The sequence below is a fragment of the Tremella mesenterica genome (genome assembly GCF_000271645.1).
Source record: "Tremella mesenterica DSM 1558 unplaced genomic scaffold TREMEscaffold_2, whole genome shotgun sequence".
Taxonomy (NCBI): Eukaryota; Fungi; Basidiomycota; class Tremellomycetes; order Tremellales; family Tremellaceae; genus Tremella; species Tremella mesenterica.
This window is the reverse complement of record NW_006711226.1, coordinates 2,616,898-2,639,986: the sequence shown is the minus strand read 5'-3', so window position 1 is coordinate 2,639,986 and position 23,089 is coordinate 2,616,898. Positions and strand designations below refer to the sequence as shown.

Here is a 23,089-nt window from a genome sequence, read left to right as displayed (position 1 = left end):
GTGTCGTTCATTTCGATTTAGTTGCGTGACGTTGAGGCAATAGAAAGAATCTCATTGGTGGTGGAAGATCGGAGAGAGCCGGTAAACCTTAGTTCGCTCTTGATGCCGGAACATCCCGAACGGTAACAGGATCACAGGGCAAGCATCAGATCAGTCGTCAATTCGACAGTACAGTTTGACTTTCTGCTCTTCATCAATATCTTAGAACTCTCCTCTCTCTTTCTCTCCCCTCTCTTTTGAATACGGACTAGATACACAGAAGAACACACCAACAAAGAGGGGTACATCATGCTCAGGTTGACCAAATCTCTCGGTCTGAGAACATCCACGAGGAGTAGGAATCTTACTAGAGGGTATGTCGTCGCTAGTCAGACACATAGGGCTCAAGAGGCTACTGTGAGTGCAAATCTCCTCTTACCTACTGCCCTTCGTCAGATCTGAATCGTCAAATGACAACAACCCTTCCTCAGTCCATATACCTTGTCTGCAGACGTAGACATGGATTAATGTAACATACCCATGATCTCACATTAGACCGATTGAGAGATCGGTCTCTTGCATGATCGTTCGCAATGTCCAGTGTCCTCATCAAGACTTCCCTTCCCGCTCATTAGATCCGTCTTTGAAGACCTAATCCTTCTATCCAAGGCCTGTCTGACTCCTGACATCAGGTCAAGTGGGGTTCGGAGAGAGATCGAGGTTTGAACCTAGCTAACGAGTAGGATTTCGGTCAGAAGAAAGGGTATCCCATTATTGACCATGAGTGAGTCTTGGACATTTACTGGTATTGTTCAAGAACAAGGCTGATATTCAGGTTCGACGCTGTTGTTGTGTATGTTTTACCTTTTTATTCCTCTCACCTCTCATGTATGCCGGTCCGACTTTTACTGTTTCACGACGACTTCTGGGATCCGCTGTGGGGCATCCTGCAGGCGTACGTGGAGCGATTCGGTTAATGATTTGGGGATGTGATCTGGTGGCACTCAACTGTGACTGGAATATTCACAATCACAATCATCTTGTATGGAGGGACAGGAAGGCTTGGATGATGAGGTGATGCTGATTATACAGAGGAGCAGGAGGTGCTGGTCTTCGAGCGGCTTTCGGTCTGGGTGAGCTCTCACTTTTCTCCTATATTTCCATTGACACATCCCATAGCTTGAGTCACTATCAAGGTGTATTTGTTCTGTGTTATCATTCACTCACGGCGGAGATGAACCAAGCTGACACTACAGCCGAGGGAGGTTTAAAAACTGCATGTATTACGAAGCTTTTCCCTACTAGGAGTCATACCGTCGCTGCGCAAGGAGGAGTCAATGCTGCTTTAGGCAATATGACAGAGGATGATTGGCGATGGCACATGTGAGTTGTACTGTCGCACCAGCTTTCAGTAGGATCATATGAGCTGACATCGAGGTACGACACTGTTAAAGGGTCCGATTGGTTAGGGGATCAAGATGCTATACATTACATGTGTAGAGAGGCCCCCAGTACAGTCATCGAAGTACGTCCTTCTTCCTCCCACTTTTCTTTTCTCACGGCTTATGTCCAGCTCGAACACTTTGGTGTACCTTTTTCTCGAACCAAAGAAGGTAAAATCTATCAAAGAGCCTTCGGCGGACAATCTTTAAATTTCGGCAAAGGCGGCCAAGCTTATCGTTGCGCTGCAGCGGCCGATCGAACCGGTCATGCTATCCTTCACACACTTTACGGTCAATCACTTCGACACAACACTAATTTCTTCATTGAATATTTCGCTATCGACCTTTTGATGCAAGATGGTGAATGTGTCGGTGTACTCGCTCTCAACATGGAAGATGGGACCCTTCATAGGTTCAGATCTCACAAGACTGTTCTCGCTACTGGAGGTTATGGACGAGCGTATTTCAGTTGCACCAGTGCACACACTTGTTCAGGAGATGGTAACGCTATGGTTGTGAGAGCTGGATTACCATTGCAAGATTTGGAATTTGTGCAATTTCATCCTACTGGAATTTACGGTGCGGGCTGTTTGATCACGGAGGGTAAGTTCGATCGCTGCAATGTCATTCCATGTTCCCTCTTGTCTGACCCATCCTTCCGCTCATTACGGGCTGCGGACCCTCCAGAGGCCGTGTTTACAGGCTGGGACAAATACGTTCAGCTCACTTTCAGGATCACGAGGTGAAGGCGGTTACCTACTCAACTCTGAAGGAGAGCGATTCATGGAACGTTACGCGCCCACCGCAAAAGATCTTGCGTCTCGTGATGTCGTCTCTCGATCCATGACCCTAGAAATCAGAGAAGGACGTGGGGTTGGTCCTGATAAGGATCACATTTATCTTCAGCTTAGTCATTTGCCACCTGAAGTACTCCACGAACGTCTGCCTGGTATTTCAGAAACGGCTGCTATCTTCTCGGGTGTAGACGTCACCAAAGAGCCCATCCCGGTGCTACCTACCGTTCACTACAAGTGAGTTTTCTTGCCAGACTTCAGTTTGATATGTCTTCTCTCGTCCATTTCATCACATTCGCGGGTTTGTTCCGTTACCAGTAAATCTGCCGTATCCTTGAGCTTCCCGTACAGCGAGGCGGGGGTCCGAATGATGACCCATGACACTTGCTGACATGTCAGCATGGGCGGTATACCTACCAAATATACCGGAGAGGTCCTCACTGTCGACGAAAAGGGTAAAGACAAGGTTGTCCCTGGATTATACGCCGCAGGAGAAGCCGCTTGCGTCTCTGTTCACGGTGCCAATCGTCTAGGCGCCAACTCTCTCCTTGATATCGTAGTCTTCGGTCGAGCATGTGCCAATCACATCAAAGAAACCCTTGAGCCTGGTAAACCTCACAAGCCTATGCAAGGTGATTTGGGCAAGAAGAGTATAGATGAATTGGACAACATCCGGACTTCGAGCGGACCGTTATCGACTGCGAAGATTAGATTGGATATGCAGAAGACTATGCAGACGGATGCGGCCGTGTTCAGGTGGGTGTTCTGTGACCTTATCACTTAGCTTCCGCCTAGTCCCGAGCTATCACCTTAGCCAAGTAATCGCCTTTGAATATACTCAGACTTTTGTACATGGTACTTCGTGGTCTACTTTCACTACTAGCTGTTTGGATAGCGGCCGACGAATCACTCACTTGCAGAACTCAAGAGTCCCTCGATGAAGGTGTGAAAAAGATGAGCGACGTGTACAAGTCGTATGATCAAGTCGGAATCAAAGACCGTAGCATGATCTGGAACAGGTATGGCCAATTCCCTCTCATCTTGACGTTTGTACTGACGCTTGAGTGATCTGATCGAAACGCTTGAACTGAGGAACATCATGCAATGCGCCATGCAAACTGTAGTGTCTGCCGCGGCGCGAAAAGAGTCTCGTGGTGCTCATGCAAGAGAAGACTTCCCGGAACGAGACGAGTGAGTAGTCGGCGGTTACCACATCATTCCCAATTGGGCAAGTATGGAAATCTAGACTTGAAATTGACGACCAGTGAACATTGGATGAAACATACTTTATCGTTTCAACACGATCCAACTTCACCTAAAGTCGATTTACAATACCGAAGTGTGATCGCTACTACGTTGGACGAGAATGAGTGCAAACCTGTACCACCTTTCAAGCGGTAAGATTTCACCCAAATAAAGTATCGTAGCTGATGTTGATAGTACTTATTAGTGTATCACTTGGCATGGAGCTATGTTTGTTGAGCGACGAGATGACCGATAAAGATCGACATTGTACGACGCGGCAGATCCACCTTGTCAGTTTATGCGATGCATATCGTCGTCATGTTTCTCGATCGATCGTGGGTCAAAGTCGAACTTTTTTCTTTGTCTCTTCTTGAGTCTCATATATCTGCTGATTATTGTTTCCTCATCATTCATCTCTCCTTCCCCCCACTTCCTACTCTCACTCTTTCCCTTCCCTCTCTTTTCATTTCCATCCCTTCTCTCGAGTCCTGCTCAACACTTACTGACATGGCTATTTTCCAACACACTATCTTTCAACCTCCGACTCCTTCTTTCCTCCTTCGCATACCCCCTTCTTCTCGTCTTCTTTGGATTCCCCGCGTTTGCTTCTTATTTCTAACCACCCTAATCTCCCTCTCATTGATAGTTCTCCTCATCCCACCCAGTGTCTTCCTCGCTTCTAGCAGACACCAACTCCTCCACAGGTTCGCCCCTCTACCTCTTCATCCTGATAATCTACCCCCTTATCGAACTCATCTATCTTCTATCATCCGAGGTATACTCATCTACTACTTCAGCGCGGCTATATGGAGCATAACAGGTATCGGTCATCCTCCCGATCAAAATCAATCTCTGGACAAATTCTTAATGCGTGTAACGTGTGGGTTCGTATCTCTCCTTCATACTTGGCCTTGGTGTTGGTTGTTCAAGACTTCCGAAGCGACCATACGGTTAGAATTGGAGGAAGTCGTTGTTTCTCCGTATATGGGACCTCGACTCGGAGTTTTGAACGAAGGGACTACTAAGGAAATCCCTGGGTACTGGATGAGGAGTGTTCATCTCAACTCGGCTCACTCAGCCTATCATCTGTCAAACTCGGAGCCGGGATTCCCTCCGGCTGGCGTCAATTTGGAGAAATCTAGTATCAAGGCTTCTAGTCCCTTACGGTTACTTGAAGGACGGGCAACAGGGGAGTTGGGCATACAGGGGAGTAAGGGACACGAGAGGGAATTGGAAGGCTTGAAGGGAGTAAGGCATCCTCAACCTAGAGAGGTTTCGGCACGGGGAGATACAAGGAGAAGCGGAAAGGTTATCCTCTGGCTGGCGGGAGGAGGTCATGTGACTGGACATCCGCTGGTACACCCTTTTCTCTTCTCACTCATGTTTTCTCTCCGTTCAAATAAGCCCGTCTCGTCCTCTTCCAATATATCATCAAATATCTCTACAACACAAATGATTCCTCAAGTGAGAAAAGCAACTATCATTTCCGATTTCTCCTCCCTACCCTGTCCTCCAGCATCATCGGCCACCACGGCACCACGAGACGACTATGGCAAGAGAGACAGGTCTCTCCCTTTCGGCAGTTCCAGCCTCTCCTCTGCTCCAGTATCACCGAACTCCCCGATACCAGAAAGTGACTCTCGTCCCGTGAACTTCGGCTTGGATGCAAAATCTGATGGACGCTCGGCACAAGGAATGTGGTACCATACGGACGACAAGCTCATCAAACCACGTTCATTCACTCCATCCTCCTCTCCGTTTGCCCCTACCAATTACGACTCCGAACAGTTTCCGATGGAGAAGCATTCAACCTACGAGCGAGAAGAGAGAACGTGTCAGGGAGATGAAGGCCATTCCGAGATAGGTAATAAGCACTCGCAATCGGAATCTCACTCGGATTCTCAGGACATGATACAAGGTGTGGGAATAATACACGACATCTCCATCTTTGCGCCATCCATCCGGAAATCTCTAGACAAAGAACGTTCTTTTCCCTCTCCCCTACTTGACGCTCTGGCCGCTTATGCTCATCTGCGAGAAGACGGCTGGGATTCAAAGGATATCGTTGTAATGGGTGATTCGGCAGGAGGGGGTTTGGCTTGGTCTTTAGTTGCGTATTTGGGAGTGATTTCTACTATCAAAGCAGTTCAAGAAGTTAGTGGGCACGTTGATCTGGGTATACCAGGAGGGCTGGTTTTGATTTCCGTGAGTTCAATGCTACCATCCGAGCCTCATTCTTCCCGACTTCATTCTTGGGATTTTCTCTCCATCTTGTTTGCCAGGAATTATGTTTGGCGCGGGTAGACAGAAGTATGATATAAGCAAAAGTACGAGGTTGAGCTGATCTCTCAGCCTTGGCTTTCTCTCCCGCCAACTCAACCCCTCCCCTACCCAGACACACTAGACATACCACAACTCACCAACGCAGCCGCATGCTACCTCTCTCGCTTCCCTATCGATGTTGATCCATTTGCACCCATTTCCAATTTCACTCTACCTGGCTTACTCCAATCAAACTCCATCACTCCTCTCTTGCTTCCTCAAAATGTTCAATCTACTGGCAAGTTTGAGAAAGAACACCTCACTTTTCCGTCTTCGGAGAATCAACCTCTTTTCGATTCGATTTCCGTGCGAGCTTTCCAACAGTCTTCCTCAAGACATCCCCTCATTTCTCCCGGAACCAATCCAACAGACCCGTTCAACACATCTATCTTCCATCTACTAGCAAAGAATAACACAAAAATCTTGTTTCATTCCGGAACGGCGGAATGGTTTCATGGGCCCGTGAAGTCCCTCGCAGAGCTTGCAAGAGGCTCCGGGGTTCAGGTGGAGCAGGTAAAGGAAAGGGGGGGTTATCATATAGAACCTTGTGTTTTACCAGGAGAGTTTGGTGGTGCGGCGGGGAGATTGGTGGATTGTCTGAGGAATTGGTTATTGGTCTAGATCTTTTCTCAATCTGATGCTTCATAACCTGGGTTTGGTATGATGGATTTATGAGTCGTGTTCACATACTGGTCATCTTGTGCCTGGAAGGAAATCATGATGTGTGTGCATATAACATTTTTCACGTCATTGATACTCCACCACCGCAATGCACATTAACTTCCAATGGTCCCGCTCTCGATTATGGAATGGGTCAGAGATTGGTGCACCATTCACTCTCATGCATTCATCATCACCTGTCGGCACATCTCATTCTTCTGCAAAGCATATCACTGTCAATGTGACTGACAACCGTTCCATCAAGAGGTCTGCGGGTAGGGAGAAAACAGTACCCTCCACAAGAATCTTGAGGGGCGCAAAAATCACGAGGTCTCTTATCACAGACACTGAAATGAACTTTATCTATGTTTCAGACAAGCTACAACTGGCCAGTCTTTTCCCAGCGGGAAGTGGAGTGGGCAAGAGTAGCACAACTGCGAGAACACCTCTTGTAATGATTTATCATCCCAAGTGACTTTGAGGATAGCCCGCCCGCCTTGACCACATGATGTACATCGACCTCTTGCGGGGAAATGGACTTCAGACCCATTTTCACGGAAGTCCTCCGGCGACGGCGTCCAGAATGGATCATTCAATTCACTGGCCTGGATACAAATTATGTCGTCATCTCGTCCCGTCTCTTCCCCCATCAGAATCACTACCTGTCCGCTTGACGTCCTTTCAGTGCGGGGATAGGTTCGGTTGATTGTTGGAGCTGGCGACAAATTCGAGGCGCCTGCAGGTTGTTGGTGTTGGGCGTAAAAGGTAGGTGAATGACTATAGTCCTGATCATACCTGTTGATTAGCATTCTTCACTTCCAGTGTGCAAGACCCTATGTGTGTTTCTACTGTACGGCTGGAGTCAGACCTCTGAGAGATAGTGGATTGGGGACGTGTGAAGAATCAAGAGAGTGATGTGTCATGACCAGTGTTCACAGTGAGTCATCTCCTATGGAAGGGACGGGCATTCTATGATCAAAATCTGAGCCGTGATAGGATGTGTTGGTCTTGATGGACTGCTACGGGGGAAATATGTTGTGCCGTCACAGATGCCCACTCACGATTCATCTGAAATGTATTTTACCAAGTTGGTCCCATTTGTAGTCTCTTGTTCACCATTGGCCTGATGTGCATCTGTCTGAGTGTAGCTCGGATATCAGTCACCTTTCCTGTCCACGGATACAGAGTGAACAAATGTGTTGAAAGAAACTTACTCATTTGGCCATCCAGCATCAGATAAAAAGTGTGTGACTTGTGCGAGAGGTCTTGACATGCTGAGATACGAGATCAATTGATTAGTAGGGATTAAATACACCCACGGACGTGTATCTTATATGTCCTACCTTGAAGATTGAGGTTCCGACGACGGGAGAACCCGTGGGAAACATAAATTTTGGTTCATGGATTTCCCCCTTGGGTAGAATTCTCCTTTGGGTCATTCAACTCTGTTGACTTTCCCTTGTAGACCCCTTGCCTTCTAAAATGATTAAGCAAGATCAGATCTCCCACATTGCCTGACAAGACACAAAATCTTCGCCGGGTGTCACGACTCTACCGAGCGTGACCCGAGTTCACGTGATTTCAACACATTCCAACTGAATTCATGCAACTTGAATGTGAGTGCCAATGAATTCATATCAGTACAGGTGAGATCACCATGATACCGTATGAGTTCACCATGATACTGTATGAGTTCACCATGATACCGTATGAGTTCACCATGATACTGTATGAGTTCACCATGATACCACATGAGTTCACCATGAGTTCATACGCATTCATCATGAGTTCATATGCGTTCACCATGAATACACCTGAACCCATATGAGTTCGGTCAGAAATCACCTGAATATTGTGTGAAACCGTCATGAACTCACCAGAGTTCATACAAGTCCGCATGGACTCACTGTAACGGTACTGGAAACACGATAACCAGGTCGCAGGTTGGGTCGAACTCGATGGAAGTCTTGTAGAAATCTGTGGGTCTCCGGTGCTATGTGATAAAACGCGTCTCCTCTGCAATCGATGTAGCCAAAGAATGATATTGAAGAATCAGCAAAGTACCAACTTTGCTGATTGTACTATATACTGTCTACAGGTGTCCGTGTCCTCCTCTCAGTCCTACTGCAAGCGTCTATGTACATACTCGGACAGGTGAAAAACCGCTTTTGAGCAAACCCAGTGGGGAAATCTCGAAAAGGGAAAACCCGTCCCTACCTACTGCAGCACTGCCTCCAACTCCCGCTGTTCTCTTTCCTCATCCGTCAAGTTCGATGGAGTTCTCTCAATTCGTTGTTACCCCGTAACACATGACCAATCTGAACATAGGGGAAGAAAGGAAGGCTGAGAGGGAGGGATACAGACAGTAGAGAAGGAGTTACAATGAAGTGAGAGTGGGGAGGGAACGGAAGGAAACAAGTGAGAGATTGAAGAAGACTATATACAAGATGGCACTGAGAATGCACTGGTGTACTCCCTGTACACTCTACAAGATGGGCCAGCCACAGGAGTAGGAGGCTGAAGGGCGGTGGACGGAGCACGACGGGGAGTGCAACAAGACGGAGCTGAAGGAGTGGCAGGGAGGCAAGACGGTCTGGCCACAGGAGAGGGAGAGAAACGACGGACGGCGGGGGATGGTGAAGTCGGGCCGGGAGAGGAAAAGTTTGCCGAAGAAGAGCGCGACGGATAGTCCCTGTCTTGGACCGTAGGGAGACGACTGCGGACAGCGGTGGACGGAGTGTACGGAGGACCGAGAGGGGCAGAAGCTCTAGGAGGAATGTCCCAGGCAGAGTTGGGGGGCCAGAACGAGCACGGTCCAGAAGTGCATGAAGCACAACAAGATCCCCAATTATGAGGTTTGACCGGTCGCAGACACGGCCAATCTTTTCTCCTGTACTTGATAATTTTACGACTATTGATCAGCAGATGTATAAACTATCATGGAAAGAACATACCGACATCTATCACATGAGTCCTCTACACTGGCGATCTCCCAACGTTCCCTTTCAGCGGCAAACAACTTCCACAACCTCTCTTGTTCCCGCAAAGACAATTTGCAAGCACTCCCTGTCTCGTGGGGAGTGGGGGGAGACATTTCCTCCAAATCGGACAAGGACTGAGGCGTCCCTTTGACCCTTTTTGCCGAAGGGGGAGGTACTTTGTTGTGGGCGGAAGCAGAGCGGCGGTGTTTCTCGGATTTCACCTGGGACAGCTTGGCCATGTAGGCAACGCGCTTCTTCCCATTGGAGCCCAGCATCATCACACGAAGTTCAGGATACCCTTTGACAACGCGGACAGCTGTGTATGTTAGCACTCACAAACAGATTACTCAACAGTGGACATATGACTCAACGCCGCTAGCTCAGCCACCCAATCGTCTCTATCCTCAAACAACTCCTCATCACCACGATCAATATCAAACGTTTCCTCATCTACATCACCCATTCCCTCATCATCATCTGCATCGCCCGTTCCCTCATCATCATCTACATCATCCATGTCTTTGTCACTATTGACGCCGTCCATTTCTTCATCATCATCATCTATCTCCACCACAGTGGCAGAGCGGCCCGGAGTTTGCGAAGGGCCAACAGGAGCAGGTCTGACCTCCTGTTGGCCAGGAGAGAGAAGAGTTGGAGCCGCGGCCGGGGATATGGCAACAGGAGGAGCCACAATAGAAGGTGCGGCGACAGGAGGGGCCACAGCGGACGGCAAACCAACGGTGATAATGACAGGTTGCAAAGTACTGCCTTGGGTACTGAAGGGTTTTAGTCTCTGGCTCGTAAAGCTTGATGCCTGCTTAGGTACTGAGGGTACTGAGGTGTTGGGTGTCACAGGGTTGTTTCTTCGTTAACTTGCTAGGACCGACTGCCAATAACTTCGTGGGCTTCGACCTTTAACTACCTCGTTGTTCGACATATGAAATAGGTGACAATAACTTCTGGGCGTAATAACTTCGTACTTTACTAACTTCTATCACTAAGACAACAACCAGAGATCGTCAAAGATCTCTGGGAACTTCGGCCCTTAAGTACTTCGTCCTTCCCTAACTTCTTCAACGCAGAACTTCGTTCAACCCGAAGTCCCGAGCTTTGTACCTCACGAACTTCGTCCCCAACGAAGTTCGTGCCTCCCTAACTTCATATCTCCCTAACTTCGTGCCTCCCTAACTTCATATCTCCCTAACTTCATATCTCCCTAACTTCATATCTCCCTAACTTCGTATCCCCCTAACTTCGTATCCCCCTAACTTCGTATCTCTGCAACTTCCTACATGACTAACTTCGCCCTCGACGAAGTTAGCCTCCTAATACCCTCGTGGGTGATGAAGTTCATGAGAACTGGATCGTTGATGGCGAACTGATGTCCAAAGGAACCTCGTTGATGGGGAAAGATGATGTCACGCGGTGCCGCGTGACAGTCGCCCCCTCCTTGAGCGTGAACGTCCTCGTGAGCGAACATCGACGCCAAAAAGAACAAAACAACTCAGCATGAAGTTCGGGTCTCACTCTTCTCCTGAAAGCCAACTTCCTGATAATGTAATTCCCGTAATGAAATTCCAGGAAAGTCTGAAACCTCCTTTGGATACGCCGCCGTCCTCACAACAAGATTGGCATGTACCGAACATCGTAACTTGCCTCCTGGACATTGAAAAATCGTGGGGGAAATTCGTATGTAACAAGAAGATATGACAATGACAGAAGAATTTCATGTATGGGGAATGGGAAGCAATAATCTGTCCGTGAGCGCAGTATCCATGAATCTTAGCACGAAACTCCTTAGCCTAAAAAATTTTCTCTTGTATCCAGGGATCTTTGTGGTATCCTGGTCTCCATGAAACACGACGTTGACGACGGAGACACCCTTATCTGTTGTCAACAGCAACGGTTTTCCCTTTATACTCTGTAGGTTGACGAACTTCCCCCCTAACTTCTTCATTTCTAACTCTCTTCTTACATCTCAACCAACCCTCTCACTAAAGTTTTCTCTTCATACCCACCATGGCCCCGTCTACCCCTCGAAAACTCGTCAAATCTCCTCCTTCCCACGTTGCCTGAAGGACTTGAAGCAGTAAGTTCGAATTGCCTGAGAATTTCGTCAAGAACTTTCGTGTCATGGCTGATGTTAGTGTCCCGGGTTCAGTCTCCCCCTCCTGCTCCCCCTTTGTCCTTCGTCGGCCGCCTCGCCAGCTCAGCTGGCCTTCGCCTCTCTTCTCTGTCGGCTGCTCTCCCTTTGCTGTGGGCATCTTCCTCGTCTTCTGCGCCTCCCGCTCCCGTCGCCGGTCCGTCCTCGACCCCGGCCAAGAGAAAGACTCCCTCGAAAGGGGCGAGTTCATCAAGAAAACCTTCCATCCTTCGGTCTCCTAAAAAGAGACATCGACAAAACTCTTCACCAATATTGGTGTCCTCTTCCTCTTCGTCCGCTTTGTCCTCGCCCACCCCCGCTCGCAAACGGGTACGGGTTGAAGCCCCTTCTTCCTCGCCTGTTCCTTGCTCGGGAACGGTAAGAACTTCGGCAAGTCTCTTGGCCCTCCTCGCGGGAGAGCCACTTCGGGCACAACCCTAGTGTAATCGGGGCACAACCTGCCACAACACGTGGTCAGGTACACATAGGCGTCGGCGTTACCGAAACCCCGCGATCTCTGATTGCTCACTCTTCTCTTACATCGTCAATGTCAGTAATAGCTATACCACGTCATTTCCGGTCATTGTCCATGCATTCTCCTACCTATCAATGTCCAGGAGGGTAATACAAGCCACGATTGAATACCACGATTGATATTAAGAGAGTTATAGCGAGTTGATGAGTGGTTGTCAGGGAGGGCGGAGGTTGAGAAGGCGAAGGGCCAGAAGTCGGTGACAATTAGTCGTAAAAGAGTGAGAAGGGTATCAAAATGATCCTTGAGATAAGAAGAGACTGTGTGTGTGAAAAAGAGCGTGAGTTTAGTATCAAAATGACGACAGAGAGGTTACTGGTGGCGAGGACAAGTTGGTAGGTAGCAAGCAGACAGGTCGCGACGTCGTGTCGGCCGGCCATCAGTGGCGAGTTCATGTCCGTCGCGTGGTCGGGGTTTCGGTAACGCCGACGCCTATGTGTACCTGACCACGTGTTGTGGCAGGTTGTGCCCCGATTACACTAGGGTTGTGCCCGAAGTGGCTCTCCCTCGCGGCCCAACCTGGAAGGTGGGAGCTGGCTCCCAAGGGCGAAGAATGTGATCGCTGCCGGTGAGCAAATCAAACTTCTCAGAACGTAACAGATCCTAACTTCCAGTGACGAGCAATCTCGTCACCCCAACTTCCCCTGTGTTTGTCCCTGTGGAGCCAACCGTGGTACACAATGTGCATCGTGTACATCAGGTGTCTGTTCCTTCCTCCCCCCTTCCCCTGCTAAACAGAGGAAGGTCTCGACAACTTCTCGCTCTTCGCCCGTCGCTCGCTCGTCGCCCCCCGCCGCTCGTCGTTCGGTGTTCGCGACAGAGTCTCCTTCGTCCTCGGACGAACTTCCCGGTCTTCCTCCTCCTCTCCCCCCCTCGGTCTCCTTCCGTGCCGCTCGCCCTGGTGCTCCCCTATGGGAGTTGTCTCCTTTCCCCCCTCCTCATGGTCCTCGTCCCCCTCGCGCTGTTCCCGTCGTTGACCTTCGCTCCACGTCGCTGATCGTACCTGGGGCCTTCATTGTTCCTCCTCCTCCCTCACCTCCTTGTCCGTCACCCGTGCCATCTTCCTCGTCGTCCTCCTCGTCGGAGGAAGTTCCTCCCCCTACACAAGAGGAAATTATTGCGGACCTCAAGAAGCTAGTCGAGGTTCTCACCTTGGACAATTTGAAAACAGAGAAACGGTTAGCAGCTATGACCATGGTAGCTCTTCGTGCAGCAGACATGATGGACGTACAAGGGGTCATCATTCGTCGTTTCCTTAATCAAATTCGTCTTTTAACCCGGAACTTATCAAAGAAAAGTTCTCATATTGGTTCTGCTACTCATAGTTTGCTGCTCGAATGGAACGAACATCTCCTTCGTACTGGTCGCCACGCTATCTTCGGCCATAAGTTCCGGGGAGAGATCAATGATACCATCGGGCGAAAGGAACGTGATCTGACTGGTGTCGCGGTTGCTGGGCCCAGTACTCAAGGGCTGAGAGACGAGGTTCGTGCGGCTAGTGAGACGTTCTGGGATGCTAACTGGCGGATGAGGAACGTAGTGAGAAACGATCCGTTGTTAGTGGTAGCCCGTGAAGAGCTTACTGATACTGAGGGGGCCCACTCATGGTGGGATGATAGTAGAAGATGGAGTCGTGAGAAAGGAAAAGGGAAAATGGTGATGGACGATATTGACATTCTTGTAGATGAAGAGAGAAATAAAACTTAGCGATTGTATAACTTCTTGTCCCATGTATCAGTCTTGCATAGTCCCTAAGTTCGTCGAGCTCGTGCTTGACGAACTAAATCTTCCTTCGGTCTCTCAGGATAACGTTTGTGGAACTCTGTAAGAATTTCATCTGCACCATCAACATTTCCCTTTGGTTCCCAAGAGACAGCATCATCAGTTCCCTCAAATCCCAACCACTCTACTAAGTACTCGACCTTTCCAGATCTCCTATTTATCCTAGAGTCTAGAATACTCTTGACTTCCCATGACTCTCCTTCGTCATCAACTTCGACTGGATCAGGAAGTTCTGCCTCCTGTCCCACGAAGTTCGTTGGTTGAAACTTCCTTAACAACGACACATGAAACACATCATGAAGCTTGGCCATCGAGGCTGGTAACTTCAACCTGCACGCATGAGTACCAATGCGTTCAATAACTTCGTACGGGCCTGCTTGTTTAGCATCTAACTTCTTACTAGGTCTCTTAGTTCTAATATTCTCAAGAGATAACATCACTCTGCTTCCAATTTTGAAAAGCGGTGTTGCTGAGCGCTTTCGATCATACGCTTCGGAGTATCTCTCATTGGCTAGTTTAATGCCTTCAACACATCGTTTATGTACCTCCTGTAGGTCAGTGACAACTGCTCGAGCAACAGGAACTTCTACTTCGGATTCCTTGATCTCATCTGTCCATCGTGGGTGGTACCCGAAATTCGCAAAGAATGGGCTCATCCCAATAGCCGAGTGAATCGTGTTATTATACGCAAAGCTAGCCTTTGGCAATAACTTTGCCCAATCATCCTGCTGGTAAGAAGCGAATACTCGTAGATACATCTCCAAAGCTTGATTCGTTCGTTCAGTCTGACCGTCAGTCTGTGGATGGTACGCAGTGGAAAGATTTAGTCTTATACCAAGACTAGCAGTAAGATCCTTCCAGAACTTTGAGGTAAACTTCGCTCCTCTATCCGACACTATCCCTTCTGGCAGCCCATGCTGCGCCACCACATGTTCAATTACCAGATCAGCTAACCCCGCAGCTGTGAGGTTCGTTGTCATTGGTAGGAACATCACCCACTTCGTCAACCGGTCAACTATAACCAAAATCGAGTTGAAACCATTAGACTCCGGAAGTTCTTCAACAAAGTCCATCGAAATACTAGACCAGGGCTTCTCCGCTACTTCCAATGTCTTCAGTGTTCCTTGAGGTTTTTGTCTGTTTGTTTTAGCTCTCTGACAAACCACGCAACCTCCAACGTAATCTTCCACATCCTTCCTGACTCCATTCCAGATGTAATCTCTAAGTACCAATTCCAAGGTCTTTGCGACTCCAGGGTGACCGGCTAATACCGAGTCATGTCTGGATTTCAAAATCTTTACTCGCATCTCTTCGATATTCGGAACATAAACTCGTCCATCGAATCGTAGGAAACCCCTCACCGACCACGATGGGTTCACGAACATCCCATGTCGTGACCGTCGTCGAAATTCTTCAACTTGCCTTGGCTCCTGACGTTCAGCTCTACATTTGGGGTGAGAACACTCAACGCAGATGACTGCTAACATCCCTTCCCGAACTTCGTTTATTTCTTCATCAACTTCATATCCTTTAACAATGTCCTCGCCTTCGATCTGATCTTCCTCCCTAACTTCTTTTGTCCCTTGTAAGGCCCGGAGCATGTGTCTCAGGCTTGATTCAGTAACATCTTCCGAGTCGAACTTCGGCAATCCTTGGACGAAGTTCTCCTCCTGTTCGGTCGTTATTCCTTTTATCCCAGGATGATAGTCCGGTCGTCTTGACAAAGCATCTGGCAGTGTTGCTTGCTTCCCGGGACGGTAAACCAACGTAAACCTGAAATTAGCCAGTTCTTCTACCCACCTACCTTGCCTAGGATTCAATTGTTTTGGGGCCATCCAATATGTCAGATTAAGATGATCTGTCAAGACCTTCGTCTCTACCTGTAGTAACAAGTGTCTCTTCCTCCTGAAACCTTCGACTATTGCTAATAACTCCTTTTCCCCCGGAGTATAATTCAACTCAGCACCCTTAAAAGCTCCCGATTCTATAGCCACAGGGTGTTCCCTACCTGCTTTATAAACCTGTGAGATAATATATCCCCATCCAAAGAACGAGGCATCTGCCTGCATGATCGTTTTCAAAGAGGTGTCGAAATGAGCTAGTACTGGAGCTTCACATAACTTCTTCTTCAGCACTCTGAACGCCTCCTCTTGCTCAGTTCCCCATGTGAAGCTTACATCCTTGCGAGTAAGGTCGTTCAGAGGCTTCGCGAGTTTCGAGAAGTTCGGGACGAATCGTCAATAGTAGCTAACCATTCCCATGAACTCTCGGGATTCTCGTAGATTCTTAGGTCAAGGAAAATCCTGTACAGCAGCAACATATTCTGGGTTTGCCGAAATGCCTGATTTTGAAACCACGTACCCAAGAAAAACCACCGAAGTTCGTTTGAACTCACACTTAGCCGCCTTCACAAACAATTTAGCTTCCCTAAGTCTTTGAAGTACCTTTACCTGTCACGAGACCAACTAACCAGCATTGGGACGATATAACAGTGCCCTTCAGAGGCAGCAGTCTAAACCACTGTGCTAAAAGGCCTATTAACCGGCGGTTACTGCATACCGCCGGTCGCTGGTTAAATACCCAACCCATCCTATCACTATCACTATCAAACTGTCTTGTCACTTCGTGACATTACCGTACATCTCCTAAGTTCCTCCTTAGTCTTAGCATAAATCAGAATGTCGTCGATGTACACTATGACTCCCTCCCCTAGTAAATCCCTGAAGATGTCGTTCAGGAAGTGCTGGAACACAGCAGGCACATTTTGTAGACCATCCCTAACTACTAACGATTTGTACATTCCGTATTGTGTACGAAATGCTGTCAGGTATTCATATCCTTCAGCAATTCGTAGCAATTGGTATGCCCCCATCAAGTCGAGTTTCGTAAAATAGTTTGCTGTACCTAATTCCTCAGTAATTTGACTGATCAATGGAAGGGGATAAACGTCTGGAATGGTAACTTCGTTTAACTTCCTATAATCCGTCACCATCCGCCACTGTCCTTTTACCTTTTTGGGAACCATGAACATAGGTGACCCGTAAGGCGAGTTACTCTTTCGAATTCTACCAGCCGCTACCTCCTTCTCCAGAATCTCCCTTAACGCTTTTCTCTGATCTTCAGCTAACGAGTACAGTGGGGCCACCTTTAACTTTGCCCCCTCCACTAGGTCCAGTCTCAAATCGTAACTTCGGTTTGGAGGTAACGTCTCTCCTCCTACCTTAGGATTAAAGATATCCAAGAAATCATGGTACTCAGAAGGTACCAACTCCAGCAGTTCTTCTTGTTCTTCCTCACTAAGTTCGTCTTCCATCGCCGGGTCTCTAGGCCCTAAAACCTCCCCTTCCTTGAACCCAAAAACTGTCCCTAACTTCTCCCCCTCTCTTTTCTGTCTACCCGGGATCTTTATTACCTCCTCCCCAACATCCAGGATCACTCCTTCCTTCTTCATCCATTCCCATCCTATCACCAGATCTGCATCGCACAACTTCGTGACATCCAACCGAATCATATGAACTTCGTCCTCAACTGACACACGGATCCCTGTTTCAACGAACTTTGTGATGGGGCCACCGATACTTTCTGAACCATCGAACATACGTACAGGTACTTCCTCTGGGTATCTTATAACTTCCAATCCTAACTCCTCCACTGTTTTTGGGTTTATATATGAAGTAGTCTCTCCTGAATCCCATAAGGCGACCACCTGGGCCCCTGCAACGTTGATTTTTGTCTTTGGTTGTCTCGCATTAGTGATGGGTATCGTGATGAAATGTCCGTCTTCGTATACACATGGTTCTGCTACTGTCAGCTCTTTCCTATTAATATGAGAAGGAACAACAGCAGAGAGGACAGAGAAATGGACCCGCCGACGTTCTCTCAAACCGACGGGTCCAGGCCTTTTCCCTCATCCACATCCTCTCCTGCTACCGCATTCATCTGCCTCGGCTCCCCCACAGCTACTGCATTCCCTCCTGTTCCCCTATTCCTTGAGCTCTTCCACATCTCCGGAGGATTCATCTTTCCTTGAGCTACCTTAGCCGCTACTAAAGGACAATCCTTCACATAATGTCCTTGGCCTCCACATTCCAAGCACGCTCGTTCGGCCCTCCATTTTTCTCTCTGTTCGAAACTTGGCCTAGGGGTAAGAGGATCCCCTTGTTTCCAAACCTGTGATCCTGTCACTAAGTTACTCCGGCTGGGGGGGGGAAGCGGCACCGAGCCCACAGGACTCTTCGCGGGTGACGTCAATAACTTCGCCGTTGATTGTACGAAGTTAGGCGTTCTTCCCCAGTTTGTTTTCTGCCCATTAGCCTGTCTCTCCACCCAACGCTCAGTCATTCTATTGTCCAATTTGATCACCACTGCCTTCAGTTCTTCCATAGTCCCAATCTCCTCTCTCCGGGAAAGCTCGTCCTTCATAACTTCGTCCAATCCGTTAATAGCCTGAGCCACTAACATCTCCTCCTCACTCCACCCCAATATAGCAATATACTTTTGGAATTCAGCGAAGTACGCCGATGCCTTCCCTTGCTTCTGTTTCAATTCTCTCAAGCCCCGGATAGCCGTACCCCTCTCATCTGGGTCACCGAAGTTCTTTTTCATCCACACAGCGAACTCAGAACGTTTTGAGAGGAAAGGAGGAAGAGGAGTAGAAAGTAGATGAGGCTGCACCGCCAGCAGTGCAACCCCTCTTAAGAACCCTACCATCCACAACACACTCTGCTCCTCACTCTCAAACCTATCCTTCATCACACTCAACGCCAACGAACACTGAGTCAAGAACCCAGTGAGTTTCTCTCTTGACCCATCGAATTCGTCCGGGTCCTTTGGTTTTGGCGCTCGAGTTGACGAAGTTGTCGCCGACCCTTCTCTAGTTCCCCGCTGTCCTCGACGAAGTTCTTGTACTATCTCTGTCAGAGCTTCACTCTTCTGGTTGTCAGCAGCCTTCAACTCCTTCAGAGCTCTCATCATTTCCACCAACATCCCATCTCTAATATCTTCTTTAAATCTCTCCGGCGAGCTCCTTCCCCTAGGTCGCGATGTATACGAACTTCTTCCACCAGTTGACCCCCCCATCTTCTTCCTCTAATCTTCTCCCTTGACCACCCTCCTCAACCCATGGATCGCCCAAGTATGCGTCAGAAGGTGGCTGGGAGAGAAAAGATGAATCCCTAGAACCGCGAGGTTCTAGATTACCTTGATTATCTCCCTGTTCGTTCCTCGACATTGCTTCAGCCGTTCTTCTCTCTCTCTCTTTTCCTCTAGTCCGTCCACATATATCTTCCCACGAGTTACTGGAGAGTCGGTAAGGACGATCTCTGGTACTGTCACAGGGTTGTTTCTTCGTTAACTTGCTAGGACCGACAGCCAATAACTTCGTGGGCTTCAACCTTTAACTACCTCGTTGTTCAAAATATGAAATAGGTGACAATAACTTCTGGGCGTAATAACTTCGTACTTTACCAACTTCTATCACTAAGACAACAACCAGAGATCGAGATCGTCAAAGATCTCTGGGAACTTCAGCCCTTAAGTACTTCGTCCTTCCCTAACTTCTTCAACGCAGAACTTCGTTCAACCCGAAGTCCCGAGCTTCGTACCTCACGAACTTCGTATCCCCCTAACTTTGTATCTCCCTAACTTCCTACATGACTAACTTCGCCCTCGACGAAGTTAGCCTCCTAATACCCTCGTGGGTGATGAAGTTCATGAGAACTGGATCGTTGATGGCGAACTGATGTCCAAAGGAACCTCGTTGATGGGGAAAGATGATGTCACGCGGTGCCGCGTGACATTGGGTTAGAACCAATTAGGTGACTTTCAAAGATGAATTTCAACTTCAAGATGAAGATACATTGCTGAAAAGAGAGAGGGGAGATGTGCTCCTTTGATACCCTTCAAACTGACTAAACTGCTAAACTATAATTTGCAATCTGACTAAACTGATAAACTAGTATTTGCAATCCCTAAGTCCTATTGGCAATCCTTGAGTCCTTATTTGCAATCCTTGGTTGGGGATTGGCAATACTGCCATGATGATTTGCAATGCTGATTAAGCATGCACTATAATTACTACTTCAGGAAGGCGGAGGCATGTGGTGATTTGCAATGCTGATTAAGCATGCACTACAATTACTACTTCAGGAAGGCGGAGGCATGTGGAGGTTGTGCGTGAGTGATAACAAAACCCACATCATGCATCTTGCATGTGTTTAACTGTGGCAGTGTGGCAGAGCCACCCCGAGTTCATGACACAGCCTCAGTCTACCTCCAGGCGTGACATCTCTGGTAGTCACCACTGGTCTCCCTTGAGTTCACTGTTCCCCAAAGTGCCTTACCCCGGAGTACAATTGCACTGTCCAGGTAATTGTAACGGTACTGGAAACACGATGACTAGGTCGCAGGTTGGGTCGAACTCGATGGAGGTCTCGTAGAAATCTATGTGTCTCTGGTGCTATGTGATGGATCGTGTCTCCTCTGCAATCGATGTAGCCAAAGAATGATATTGAAGAATCAGCAAAGTATCCTATATACTGTCTACGGATATCCTCGTCCTTGTCCCCTTCCTGCTGCAAGCGTCTACGTACATACTCGGACAGGTGAAAAACCGCTTTGAGCAAACCCAGTGGGGAAATCTCGAAAGGGGAAAACCCGTCCCTACCTACTGCAGCACTGCCTCCAACTCCCGCTTTCCTCTGTCCTAATCCGTTGAACTCGATAGAGTCCTCTCGATTCGTTGTTACCCTGTAACAGTAATGTCTGGCAGCTGTGGCGGCTTTGTAAAACTTTTGTCATCAGCTGAGATGAGATTTGCAGTCAGCTGCGGGACATGCTCATTGCAGTGATAGCTCATTCCCCAAATCCTTCTCCCCCTTCCCCCTCCAGTAGTGGAAAAGTATGACTTACCCTCATTTTCACATTGAGAACAGGTACCTGAAACACTCACCATAGCTTCACCTGGGGCCATTGCTAGGAACCATGAACCTCTAGGATCTTCATTATAAGAGGTAGTCAATTGGGACCAAAAGTGTTGATGACAGTAGATCTCTTCAATGACTAGAGAATCTGAATTGATAATTTTTTCCCACTTGACAGACATTGGTGGGGCGTACAAAGAGTGTGTCGGACACCAGTATGTAAGGTTGGAGAACTTTCTCTCTCCACTATCTCCACACTGTTCATTGGTAAGGAAAGCATCTCCAGTGTGAACAGGTACCCCATAGGTGCAAAGCGCTTCCTTGGGAACACAGTAGTTGTGATTCTGATCCAGTCTGATGGAATTTCTTAAACTTTCAAAGTGGTCACGTACGGCTGCACTACAGGAAAGACTTTGGAGAATGAAATGTGTGTCCGTCACACTTGTGGATGATCCTACCAGAAGCTGTGATGAGGTGTTTGACATGGTGCAAGTAAGAGTGTTGTAATAAGATGTCAGTAGAGGAAACATTGTTTGATGGAGGAGGGGGATTTTGACGAATGAAGAATTGTTATATGGTAGACAGATTGGACCACGGAAGAGGTTGCTTGTCAAACATCCTCCAACTCCGACGATGGCCGAAGAGCAAGTCCCGACGCCGGATGCCCATCTAGTGGGTGGGGAAAATTATACTTTCCTTTACACCTCTCTTTCCCAAATTACCCATGCTCAGAAATAAAATCAGTTTAGAATACTAAGTCCCACCTGCTACAGCTTTCTTGAGAGAACTTGTCCTTCGAATCCCAAGTCTCGGGCGATCTGCACGTTTCCCTCTCATGGGCCAAGATCCGTGTGAACGAAATGACATATAAATCAAAGTCATGAACACTACTCAGAGGGAGGTCATATCCATGAAAAGGAGTTGATTATAAATTTTCTGAGACGGCGTGCAATTTAGGGTTTGTTCCCTTTCAACAGTATAACCGCACTCAATCGGAGCGGGTGACAAAACGGGGGTTGAGGAAGTGAGCGTAGGATCCGAGCCGTCGAAGTGGTGTGATGAGGTTGAAAGTGAGTGGTTTGAAAGGGCGGATAGAGGTGGAGAGCTTGGACGTGGGCCATGGTCGTCGATGGTAGTTGATGTTAACGCTTATAATTAGATGATAATACAGAGGGGAAAAAGAGCATGCATCAATTCTACATGTCTCTATACTTATCACATTCCACTCACACGCATAAAACCAGAGACGATCGAATAAAGTTCAGAGGATAAGTTGAACGGAGAAATATTCGACGGAAGGGGTAATTCTAACGGCGGTTCGGCCGTCCCGGCCCGATTCTATCGGCTAACACTCCCCCACGGGACAATGCACGACTCTGCAGTAGTCCCGGACGATTTATCGATGGCGACGGCGAGGTTTGTGATGATGTAGAAGGTAGTAATGATGAAATATTGAGTGTTATGTGTGTGGTAGTAGTGGTAGGTGAAATCGTGAAATGAATTTCTGTGGGGCCCCCCGCGGGGCTCCGCTCTGACACGTGGCTACCACTCACTACTGACGACTGACTCTTCTCTATCTTTCCTTTTACTTCATCACTTTTACCTCCAATTAACGGTATGTCCACCTTTCGTCTTTCTCCACTTCTATCTCTCATTTGTGACTCTCTGAACTTCCCTTTATCCTGTCTGCTTCTTAAAACTTCAGGTTTGCTAGTAGGATCCCGAGAATCGATGAAATTGCTTCCAGTACCAGGCTGACGATATCTATCATTAGTAGCGAAATCATCATGTCCCAAATTTCTCCTGCTGTTCTCGCGACTATCGCTACTCCCTCGGTTCCTGGACCGTCTGATCGTCCTGTCCTTAGGTTGCTCCCCAGCAATCCTCCCGACTGTAAGTTTATTACTGCTCGTCATGTCATGAACTTTATTGAGTTTGAGATCTTTCTCAGAAGGTACAATTTGAACTGGGGATCTTGAAATCGAACCTCGATAAACATTTCCTTTTGCTAGGGAACGCTCTATTGGAAGATGGTGGTACCCATGCGAGGGTACAAGAGATCGTCGATACTGTTGACTCTCTCCACGAAAAGATCGAGGCTGTCCTCGGTGGTTATAAAGTCGCTGGTTACCAGCCCAAGTTCCCGAAATTCGTGGATTTGACGATGGAGGTTGAGTAGAACCTCCACTATGTATCATCTTATCCCTTCTCTCACTCTTCTCTTTCATCTCTCTAATGACTCTAGGTTCTACCGGTGGTTTTTGACCTATCTTCGAATTACTCACATTC

At 48.0% G+C, this 23,089-nt stretch overlaps 5 protein-coding genes across 5 annotated transcripts; 2 read left to right on the top strand and 3 right to left on the bottom strand.

Moving 5' to 3' along the window:
* The first annotated feature begins 172 nt into the window (after nucleotides 1-172).
* On the top strand, nucleotides 173-3,786 carry TREMEDRAFT_38067 (uncharacterized protein). The gene is made up of 13 exons (XM_007002450.1): nucleotides 173-396; nucleotides 723-763; nucleotides 815-832; nucleotides 1,072-1,112; nucleotides 1,236-1,362; nucleotides 1,417-1,504; nucleotides 1,553-2,024; nucleotides 2,155-2,452; nucleotides 2,615-2,971; nucleotides 3,136-3,234; nucleotides 3,281-3,406; nucleotides 3,481-3,612; nucleotides 3,656-3,786. The coding sequence occupies exons 1-13, from the start codon at nucleotides 289-291 to the stop codon at nucleotides 3,663-3,665; spliced, it is 1,917 nt and encodes a 638-aa protein (XP_007002512.1). The 5' UTR covers nucleotides 173-288; the 3' UTR covers nucleotides 3,666-3,786.
* Nucleotides 3,787-4,659: 873 nt separating this feature from the next.
* TREMEDRAFT_56534 (uncharacterized protein) lies at nucleotides 4,660-5,473 on the top strand (the record flags this gene model as incomplete). Its single annotated transcript, XM_007002569.1, has 1 exon — nucleotides 4,660-5,473. A coding segment is annotated over exon 1 (460 nt), but the record flags the coding sequence as incomplete, so codon positions are not given.
* Nucleotides 5,474-6,821: 1,348 nt separating this feature from the next.
* TREMEDRAFT_60689 (uncharacterized protein) lies at nucleotides 6,822-7,715 on the bottom strand (the record flags this gene model as incomplete). The annotated part of the gene is made up of 4 exons (XM_007002843.1): nucleotides 6,822-6,890; nucleotides 6,919-7,237; nucleotides 7,504-7,590; nucleotides 7,657-7,715. 4 exons carry the CDS (start codon nucleotides 7,713-7,715, stop codon nucleotides 6,822-6,824), a joined length of 534 nt encoding a protein of 177 aa, XP_007002905.1.
* A 359-nt stretch (nucleotides 7,716-8,074) lies between these two features.
* TREMEDRAFT_60688 (uncharacterized protein) lies at nucleotides 8,075-10,903 on the bottom strand (the record flags this gene model as incomplete). Its single annotated transcript, XM_007002842.1, has 6 exons — nucleotides 8,075-8,287; nucleotides 8,350-8,435; nucleotides 8,932-9,353; nucleotides 9,397-9,739; nucleotides 9,790-10,199; nucleotides 10,725-10,903. The coding sequence occupies 6 exons, from the start codon at nucleotides 10,901-10,903 to the stop codon at nucleotides 8,075-8,077; spliced, it is 1,653 nt and encodes a 550-aa protein (XP_007002904.1).
* A 677-nt stretch (nucleotides 10,904-11,580) lies between these two features.
* TREMEDRAFT_60687 (uncharacterized protein) lies at nucleotides 11,581-13,318 on the bottom strand (the record flags this gene model as incomplete). The annotated part of the gene is made up of 3 exons (XM_007002841.1): nucleotides 11,581-11,974; nucleotides 12,732-13,032; nucleotides 13,135-13,318. The coding sequence occupies 3 exons, from the start codon at nucleotides 13,316-13,318 to the stop codon at nucleotides 11,581-11,583; spliced, it is 879 nt and encodes a 292-aa protein (XP_007002903.1).
* Nucleotides 13,319-23,089: the final 9,771 nt, after the last annotated feature.

Coding starts and splice junctions, on each gene's coding strand:
- TREMEDRAFT_38067 (XM_007002450.1), top strand. CDS start 289: ATGCTCAGGTTGACCAAATCTCTCGGTCTGAGAACATCCACGAGGAGT. Junction 3,235..3,280: donor CGTAGCATGATCTGGAACAG/GTATGGCCAATT, acceptor CTGACGCTTGAG/TGATCTGATCGAAACGCTTG. Junction 3,407..3,480: donor GACTTCCCGGAACGAGACGA/GTGAGTAGTCGG, acceptor ATTGACGACCAG/TGAACATTGGATGAAACATA.